An 11,130-nucleotide genomic window follows, 5' to 3' on the forward strand; every position below is an offset into this window, starting at 1 on the left:
GCTGTTCCAATGGAAAAGTAAGAAAATATGACTAAATCCGTAGTGATAATAATTATCCTTTACTAGTCTTGATAAAAAAAAAAAAACATAAATTTTTCAGTAATGTACTGAATTAGATGATATCCTTATGAGAATTGTGACTTCGATTGTTTTTCCTCTGTACTCTTCAATTGTTTTATAAATTCTAACTTTCATTTTTTTAAAGCAAACTGGATGACAAAAGCTTCTCAACCGAATAATAGCAGGCATTTCCTATATTTATTTTGCGTTTAATTTCCTCTAGAATGTAATTTATATTTGTTACTGTTGCTTCAAGGTACTTGAATTTTTCCATCTTTTCAAAGGATAAGAATAGTCTAGCTTGACCAGCCTCATGGGCTAGTGATCAGAGCTTCTGACTACAGTTCATGGGGATCCCTGGTTAGGACACAGGATTTTTTTCTTAAAGGAAAATGTTCTTGTGTTAGTCCATGGTCTGGAAATTAGGTTAGGCTTAAGTTCAAGACCTCTCCTGGCACTTCATAATCATCCTATCGTAATATCATCAGGACAGCATAACTCTGTCTTCCAGGCACCCCAACCGCAGAAGTGAGTTACAAATAAGCCATTGCCAGGAGAGACCAGAAATGTCAAATGACAACCTGGTGGGTGGCATTGGTGGAAAAAAAAAAAGCCTAGCTCGTAATCAAATTATAAAAAAGAGTGCAGTAATCATATTGCTTCTTTTTCCTCTCTCTTTCTCACCTTTAGGATTTACTGTTGAAGAAGAAAGGGGATTGCAGCACTGCAGCGTCTGTGGTCACAAGAAGAAATTTGAGGACTTTGGAAGATGAGGCGAGTAGGTCTTCAGACCCTCCATGATCGTCATTACAAGGCCAGTTGAGTAGTTGTGTGCAAATGTGATCATTTCTCCTGAAAATGAATTTGCATGTGTGACAATATCCTTACGATTTGAAGAAACCTATTAGTTTCTACATGTTTTTGATTAATAGGCTTAAGATTTTTGAAAAAATAATGCTCATTTTGGTCAGTACGAATGATATTGCATTCCATTATACCGCACGTTGTGAACTGAATTTTACTGTTTTGCTGTGCTTTTGGTCGTCATATATCCATACTTTGCATAACAAACTATAAGTAAAAAAAAAAATAAATAAAAAAAAAGTTTTATGTACAACCTAAACATTAAGAGGAAAATGTCGTACTATTTTGAGAGCTGCTTCAAAGAGAAGTGATCTTGAAATTGTTCAAATGCATTAGATTTATCATGTAATTGTTATCCATCATGAAGGACTGTATGCATTTAAATTATTATTATATGCTATAAATGTGTTCAGAGAATTCCCATTAAATAGCAGAATTAATTATTTTCTGCTGTTCGTGGAAGTAGGCCTACTAATGAAATTCTGGCTTGTTTTAATATTTACTATGTTAAAGGATTTATGTTGCTATCCTGCTGAGACGTTTTGTTTTTGTACTTACTTTCGTTAATTGCTCAAAATTATATAGTTTAGTACGATATTATTTATAAAATGTTGAATGATTATGCAGTCTTCTTTGAAGATGCGTATCAGATTTCTCCCGTCTGAATTTTTGGGTCAGACTTTATTCAAATTAAGAGTGTGTTACTTTTATTATTTTATGTAATTAATTGAATTAGATTTGATAGAATTTTGGTAGGTTTGCTGCTATAAGATCTGAATGAAAGCCCTGATTTTATTTTAATTCTCCATAATTTAATGGGTACTGCTGTATTACTCGTTATGGCGTGCTTCGAAGTTCCCATAAAAAGGTGTGAGAATTATCAGTTTCTGCTGTTAAGGTTTAAGAATGTGTGTACTCTTGGTAACCATCTGCTCTTCAACAGTTCCAGTATGCATGTGTGTAAATACAGAGACAACACACAGGTTATATGTGTGTATGTGTACACATTTTATCCATACATAAAGAAATTTGACTCATTATTTTTAAACATAAGTCTTTCAGAGTTCAGCTGTGCCGGATTTTATTCAAATTTTTACATAAGAGTTTGTTAACGATAATTTTTATAAATCGATATTTTAATTCATGCAACTTTTAACATTTGCACACCACTACCATATTTAATGGTAATCAAACATCAGTTCAAAACTTATTCACTAAGTGCATTCATTGTTTGTAAACCATAATCTATTTCCTTCATGTTGCTTAGCATCTGTGTGTCCAATATGACACCAGACGAATCAGATGAAGGTACTAATGATACGTATGTATTTTGCTACACGTATAATTTTGTTATGAAAATGTAACTAGTTTGTTCTGTTACAACAGAGTTACTAAGCAGTAGCCTTGTGTCATGTTGATGACATGACAAAGGAGACATCCAGCTACCAGTGGATTCTATTGTTAGTTTAAAATCAATCATTCCTGTCCAAAATCACTCATGGACATGAGTATAGAATAGGCCAAAGGAGTAATTTTTAAAAATAAAATAAAGCTAGAGATGATGATGACGACGACGATGATGACAGTTTCTTTTCAGGAAAAATGTTACTTTTTCCTTTACTTGATCTCATACAAGAATTTGCTGCTTCAGTAACATAACTGCCTGTGTACAAATGTAATTTTAATGTATTACTCATTATATAACACACAAACCTTCACGTTTAATTCATTAAAAATACCAGGTGTTTTTCTGATTATAGGATACAGAGAATTAAAATTGTCATTTAAAATTTATATATAGTATAAACTTTAAAGGTATGGCTTATATTGTGGGTCATGTTTGTGAATTTAGGAGATTTAGGAAAACAAAAGAACATCTTCTCATTTAGCCATCCTAGTGTGTAGGCCTACATTGTTTATATCAAATGTAATATTGAAACATATCAGTGATTGCATGCCACATAAAATATTAACTTTAATTTATTAAATAATACCAGGTGTTTTTCTGATTATACGATACAAGGATTTATTTAACATTGCCATTTAAGATCTATATATAAAATTTAAAGGTATGGTTATAGGGTGGGTCATAGCAAACTCAGAAAAACAATTGAAACACCCTATATAATGAGATATTCTAAACTAGAGGGCATAATTTCAGGTATGTATTCCCCATATGTAGACAATACGAAAAGTTCATTACAACATGTATCCAGAAATGCTTGGTTTCCGAGTTATGGTCTTCAAAACAGTGATATTCACCGGAACATTTTTCTTCCTGCAGGTAGTTGCCTTTACAGTAGAATTCAAAATGTCCACCTCCTGCTTGAATACAGACCTCACATCGATGTCTCATGGCCCTGCAAACATGATCCCAAATTCCAGGAGTATTGCGTATTTCCTCACAACCTGCCACAATTCGATTCCGAAGGGATTCCATGTCAGGCACTGGAGAGGAATATACCAATGATTTTAAATGGTCCCACAAGTAGAAATCGATAGGGTTCAAATCAGGTGAGCGTGTAGGCCAAGCAATTGGGCCACCTCTACTTATCCATCGATCAGGATACGAGCCAACACAGCATTGCTGTCTGCCTTACCGTGCATGAAGTGCATTTCTGCCTGCTCCTGAGATTTGACTGCATGTTGCATAGTATAATGCCAAACACAACACTCAACGTACCCTTCGCCTCGGAATTAACTGTTAGGGTGTCCTCTGTTAATATCTTCTGTCATGGCGCCTACCTGCGGGAAGAAAAATGTTCCAGTGAATATCATTGTTTTGAAGGCCATAACTCGGAAACCAAGCATTTCCGGACACATGTTGTAATGAACTTCTTCTATTTACATATGGGGAATACATACCTGAAATTATGCCTTCTATTTTTTAAACACTCTGTATAGCTATCCTTGAAGGTAACTATATACTGTTGGATAGTTTTCGTTACTATTAGGTTATACTTACTTACTGGCTTTTAAGGAACCCAGAGGTTCATTGCCGCCCTCACATAAGCCCACCATTGGTCCCTATCCTGAGCAAGATTAATCCATTCTCTATCATATCCCACCTCCCTCAAATCCATTTTAATATTATCTTCCCATCTACGTCTCGGCCTCCCCAAAGGTCTTTTCCCCTCTGGCCTCCCAACTAACACTCTATATGCATTTCTGGATTCGCCCATACTATTAGGTTATACACTTCTATAAAACAATGTTACTACCAATTTTATATTTAGTTTTTCATGATAATTAGTTATGAGTAGAGCCCATGATTTTTATTACTGGATTAACATTATGTCAAAGTTTACATAGATTTTAATATGTTTCGAGGTGCGTAGAAGTGATAGGACCAATTTTTATGTTTTAAGCTCTTTCTGCCTATTTTAAAAATAAGTACCTATTTCCGCTTTATTTTTCATTTTAAACATAAATTGAACATTTATTAATTTATGGATATTTTAAGTTATCTTAATAACCAACATTTTAATTGCTTTCTATTTACACTTCTTATGTGTGAGTTTGTTCGCTATCCCACAAATGTAACTTATTTTATTATATAAACAAATCTTCTCCCACCCACCCACGCACCCACATGCCGTTAGTGAAAAGTACAAAGTGTATTGCCTCTAAATACTGGCTTACTGGAAATAAAATATATCTGTCAAATAATAGGTGATACTACAGTTGTGGTAGACAAAAGACAGTCTACAGACGTGCTCCAGTTACGTCAGTTGATGTAGAACAAACTTTTTCTGTGATAAAACTGTTCTAGTCGATAGACAGTAGAGTTTAACATCAGAAAGCCTATCATGTACCTTGGGGTAAAGTGCAACCAATAGCAAGGTGTGTTGCTTGAATATCATGTAAATTAGCCTTTTTTTTTAAACATGCTGTGCCTTTTTCATGTTAGTCTTAATTGGCTTTTTTTTTACCTCTTATTATGGCCTTTAAAATTCATAGCATCTTTTTCATGTTTTTAATTGCTGTTTTGCCTGCCTGCTTTAAGTATTATAAATGTCTAAACATCCGATCTCTAGTTACAGTTCTTTATTGATAGCAATACTTAAAAATAATACAGATGAAACTTATTTATAAGCTTAAGTAGTAATTCATGTAACAAATTAAAGAATAAAACTAACAAATTACAGACAATTCAAGGTACTTCAAACGACGCTCAGACAAGCCACTCACTGTATTGAATATGTCTTGCACCTCTGTTGGCGAATTTCCCTTTAGTACAGTTTGACAAACAAAATATTTTCTTTTCATGTAACATCCATTACTCCTTTTTATTTAAACTGTTAAAAGTGGAAAATAATTGAAGTTTTACTACCGTAAAAGGTTGACTGTAATGTGATGTCTATTGTTTTCCTAAACTTACTAAACTGATAAACATGATGCATCATGTATGCTATATCTTGAAATTTGTTTTGTATGTCTACATTTTAAATGGCTATGTTAAATCCTATGTCCAGTACTCGATAAAACGTCTGCTATATGCAGAATCTATGGAGTTTAAAATTGACCTGTTTTTATTCAATTTCTTGATGTAATAACAGAGCCTAGTCTTATTCAAGGTAAAGTGTTATACACCAGCATTCGGTTTTATACAAGACTAAGTGGGTCTCACAGCTTTCCTGATAGTTCCGGTGAGGTGGAAAATCTGGTCATCACCTGGACTTGAACCTAGACTCTCAATAAATTATAAATTCCACTCTCTTGTCTTGTGACTTGGGCAGTGCATGGTGGCATTTTCATTATTCACAGTACCTCAGGAGTCATTGTTCATCATTGTTCCACTTGCTTGCAGAACTGACTAACTCTGTTGTAGCATTAGTGTTAGGGAGAGTCTGTTCCATTCTGCATTATCTGCCATATCTCGGTGTTGTAATTGTTGGATAATGTAGATGGAAATCTGCTCAATTATTGGGACCAAAATGAGAACATATATTTAGATTTTAAAAGATTGTTGTTTTGCTTGAATTTATGGAAAATGAAGTTGAAACTATAGATATTTATCTATACATGTTTAGTGATGTGTATATATAATCCCAGCATAAAAGAAGTATCTATTTGGTGTTGACAGGTGACACAATCTGTAAGTTCCTAATTTTTTCTTGCTAAGATCCCCCCCTCCCCCCCCCCGAGTGATTTTTAACCAAAATCAGTATAAAAACAGTATAAGTTTTATTGTTTTCGAAGAAAGTGTAAAATAGTCTGAAAATTGAGAAGCATGCAACTTATTTAGATTCACAGTGTTCATAAAATCAGGAATTGTCAAGGATTAACCTTCTTATGATTAAAAACACTATACATTCCTTTCCTTTCAAGCATTATCTCTCGACACGGAGTGCACATTGCATTATGAGTTGTGTTATGGTTAAGTCTCGGATTTCTAGGCTATAAGAAGGTGTATTGTATAGTTTTGCAAAGAGAGGAAAGTATTTTAGCACACTGTTACATTTAAAGCATTGGATTAATGCATTACATCGTTAAAACAATCATTCCACATTTCTTAAAAGCAATGAAAACACTTTGATATCTGTATAACATTCACATTCATCAAATAGTATTTTGTGCACAGCCTAAAAACACTTTAAGTGTATTGCAGCATTCGATGAAATGAAATATTGTGGAGATTTTCTGGTGTAAACTCTCTTTCTTAAATTAAAATAAAGTACTCTTGAAGAGTGAAACAATTTGATTACTTAACTATTGCAGTATTACCAGCGAATAGGGATTATAAAGAATGGACACTTCGCGTCGGTACCTTTGATGTAGCCGGACTGATTTCAATGACCTTCAAGCCAGCTAAAGCGTCAGATTCTGCTTTCTCCCTAGAGTTGGCGCTGACATCACACCAGCTAGCAGTTGACACAGCGGAAATATAACACATATAATTAATACATCTAGGTACATTATGTACTCAAATAAAATAAATTGGATCCATAAAATAATAAATCCGTCATTAACTGTAATGTCTAGACTCTAGAGTTCCTTTATAACGAGAGTTGAGACGTTGACCCCAACAACAATTAAAATATGTAATGATTTGATAGCACTGAAAATGGAAAAACAAAACTCTTATGAGAAGTAAAACCATATACCTATATTATATTACATACAAATATTAAACGAATTTGATACATAATTTTATGATGTATTATATTATTTTATAATATAATTTATTATATCTGAAATATAAAAAATTATTATTACAACTAGTTCGTCACTGAGAAATAAGGAAAAGCTGTTAACTTGAATTTATTTGAAGCAAAGCGTTACTGGATTATGCAATAAGGTAGGCGATGTTTGAATCCTGTGTCTCAACTCTATTCTCAATTATTATCTTAGCCTATGCTCGATTACACTAACCTCTAGCGCTTGAAAGTAAAACTATACGCTGGCGCACAGAGAAACAAAACACAGGAAAATTCGCTCAGTGTCCATTCTTTATAATCCCTATTCGCTGGTAATACCTCTTCTCTTCAATAAGTAAATAAATAAACAAAAACACTTCTCTGAATAGTTAATGTAGTGTAAATTGAAATATTTTATTAGGATATTTTTAGGTTCTAACTCCTAAATTAGAATAAATGCTTTTATATTCCCGAATTCCCATATTTTGCTCACCAGAACTTGAAATGTAAAATAAAGTTGAAATTTCGACATCAACAATGTAGAAATGGAGCAGGTTCAGACCTAGAAATCTGAGACTTATTTTTGGTACACTGAAACATATTTTTATCTCGTCTATAAAAAATTAATTATCTGTAATCTTATTGCTTTCACTGATAATTCTTTATGTGTCAGAAGAATCAAGTACCTGCGTGGAGAGTTACGGGTTTTGTATTGCAACTATTGAAGACTGGAATATGGGCAAAGGTGAGGGGAGTCGGTATGGACTTTGTGCAATAGATATTTTGGTGAGGTAAAGAGGAAGGAAAAATTAGCAAACTCTAAATCTTGTTGGTGTTTTATTGTCTGCAGGCCTCTTTGTCTGTGTCCTAGTACTTCTTTAGCTGTAAGGAAAGTAGTGTCTTGCTCAAAAGATTTGAGTCTGTAAACTTGGATTCAAATATTTCACATGTATGTGATTGGTTGGCTGCCTGTGCCCAATCATTTGGGAATGAAACCATCCGCCATCTTGCAGTGAATAGTCTTGAATTAGCTTAATGCTGTTAAGGAGGATTGTTAAAGTAGCAATTTCAACAGAAATTAGTGAATTACAAGAAAATAATTAAGCCAGAATATCTTTAATGTAGGTTTTAATCAACATAATACAGCATATGCATTCTTTTGTTTTATAAAAAGAAACATTTGAAAGCTAAAAATAGTGGAAGTCTATGAATTCCAAATAGTAACATAATTATTGTTATATCATTTCCGTAACCTTTAATTTAGGGAAAATTATGGAAATTCACTACTCTGTGTATGTCCTGATTTCCCACATCTTGAAATTCTTCTGTAAAGAAGGCTCATATTTACCAAAATGCATTTGTTTACGTTTCTTTAATTCTAGTTTTGCTACTATCGAATAGTTTGAAAGGTTTTTGGCATGCTTGCTATAATTTACATTAATTTCTTTCATGCTCAGAATTGTGCAATCAAAATTTTGCTCGAATGATAAAACCTTAAATTATTCTTACATAAATGTAATAGCGTTATATCAACAGATAAATATTTTAGTTCTCAATGTGATATCTATATATTGATGTGATACAATCTATTTATAGTTACCAAGTATAATTTGTTACTTTTTCTTACCTGTGATGGCTTCTGTCTATAAAGCCTCGTATACTAAAACTTAAAACATTTATTCTCTCGTTCATTCCAACTTTTGCTAATCCTTTATAGAGGGAGGGAAAAGGAACTGAAAAGATATGTTGAATTACTTATTTATTTTCATTTTACATTAATTGGTATTACTTAAAAATGTATAATATGCTTTTTTTTATTCTACATAATCCCCAGATGTTGAATATTTCGTTAATTGGAAAGCTATTTTGCAATAGCCATCATAGATGTTTAATTGAGATTGAACTTACAAGTTCCCAACAGCAGTGAATTACTGTCGACAGTATTTTTTTATTTCTCATTATATGGAATGTGAAAAAAAATTATTGTAGATTGCTGAAAATCATTTGCAATGTTTTAAAAGAAGTAAACATACCTAACCAATATCGTTTTGTGTTAAATTGTATGTTCTACAAAAACAATAACATTATAATGGAAGAAATGCAATGTGACTAAACAAAATAATAATTTTAGCAAAGAAATTTTTTACAGTGGACGTCAGCATATTGTGGAACATAATATAAAATGAGATCTCAGTCATATTGGCAAGAAAGGAGGAACTGAGGAAGTGAAAAATAAATATTCAACTGAAACGAAAACACACTGAACACCAGACACTTAAAGTCTATAATCATGTATTATTCCATTGACTTTCAATTAATTATGCAGTAAAAGTCATTAAAACCATTAATAAATAAATAAATGTAACAAGAAATGCTATCAAATTTAAAAGTCGGTAAAATAAATGATACCACTTTGCAAGCGAAATGTGTATCTGTGAACTGTGCGGGGTCCAATGCAGGAGATATCACATTCTCGAGTGTAGAAGGCGTGTAAAATCTATTAAGGAAACAATACAGGAGATAGTATAATCGTACCTATGCACAGTGTGCGCAATCCCAAACTATTAAAATAAATGATACGAACATTTTAAGCAACTATGTGCAGATTACACTGATCTTAAAAAAAAAAAAAAAAAAAAAAAAACTTTTTGTCTGCTACTGAGGAAATTTCAAGTGTTTTATACTGAAATTGATGCGCTGATTCCAGATCTGTAACCAGATTTATCATAGCACGTCAGGTTTTTGAGTTATGGGACTGTAACATTAATTCTAAATCTTACTATTCAGTATATACCTGTACCGTAAAGTCAGAGATATAAATTGAGCTTAGTTTATATATTCTTTGCAAATTGTTATATTTTATTATTTTAAATATACTTACAATGTGTGTAGTAAGCACTATAAACTCTGTTAAAAGTGCTTGAGAGCTCTGCTTTTCTGCTTATATTGGCATGTGGTTGATTGCTGTATGAACCAGCAGAAATCACCCATCATGCTCGGACCATAATGACCCTGATACCTGAATTATACCGGATATGTCCTGATGAAACCTCTCACCATGTTCGTCACTTACAGCATCGAGATTTGATGGAAAAAGGTCAAGATGTGAATGAAGAAAGTGCATTTTTAAAGACATACAACAACCTAGATTCTGAAATGCTCTTAAGCATGTAATTTCCTAAAAACCTAGGTGACACTAGTACAAAATGTGTGTCCCAAGCTTCGAGTTCAAGAGCACTCAGTTTTGACTTGAACGTAGTGTCATACATTATAATTAAAAATCTAAAATATTATTTTAAAATTGTGACGTGATAAAAAAAAAGACTTTAAGAACTGTAATCAGCACACTCAAATTAGGTTCGGTACACTTGTTTTTGTTCAGTAGCAAAATTACTGTAGACCAGTGTTATATAATAGAAACAGCTGACACACGATTAAATGGCTTTTAATAATAAAAGGACATAAGTTCATGTATTATTGTCTTATTATGTTAATATTTTATCCCCCTTTTATTTAATATTAATGTATCAGTAAAAGATATGGAGAGATGATGCTTCTTTCTATTCCACACTTCTCTTCCTGTCCCTAGTGATGGACAAAATGAAGCTTAAAGTTGTATGTTTCTCATGAGATTATTTTCCTTTATTATCAGATGAAAGTGTTAATTTACTAGTTTAAAGAAAAGCAAAGACTACATGTGTGTGTGTATATAACAGTACAAAAATATATGCATTCAGTTAGTGAATGGAAGCACAGCAAGTATGGCTGTGGATGAAGAGTTCACAATTAATACAGAAGATATTCTTCGTGTATTAATGCTGTTTTTATATATAGTAGCCTGATTATGGTGTTAAATTTGGAGACTCTTGAATCTAATGATACAACTTTCTGCATTTTATTTTCGTGTTATTTATAGACAAAAAATTACTGATTTAATATTTTGATACTTGCCATCATATTGTAAAAAGAATAATTCAGATATATTTTGATGATAACTGTATGTAATAAATGTGGTCTTGTTAAACGTAGGACTAAGAAATTTTCGCAGTTTTCTAATTCATATAAA

General features: G+C 32.5%; 1 protein-coding gene across 1 annotated transcript in view; it reads left to right on the forward strand.

The window, feature by feature from the left end:
* The window catches only part of LOC138690931 (uncharacterized), a 34,011-nt gene extending 23,553 nt beyond the window's left edge, over nt 1-10,458 (forward strand). The window contains exon 4 of the mRNA XM_069812498.1: nt 751-10,458. Coding sequence (XP_069668599.1) covers nt 751-861 — 111 coding nt within the window. The 3' untranslated portion in view covers nt 862-10,458. The remainder of the gene's footprint in view (nt 1-750) is intronic.
* Nucleotides 10,459-11,130: the final 672 nt, after the last annotated feature.

The sequence above is a fragment of the Periplaneta americana genome, chromosome 16 (assembly GCF_040183065.1).
Source record: "Periplaneta americana isolate PAMFEO1 chromosome 16, P.americana_PAMFEO1_priV1, whole genome shotgun sequence".
Lineage (NCBI taxonomy): Eukaryota > Metazoa > Arthropoda > Insecta > Blattodea > Blattidae > Periplaneta > Periplaneta americana.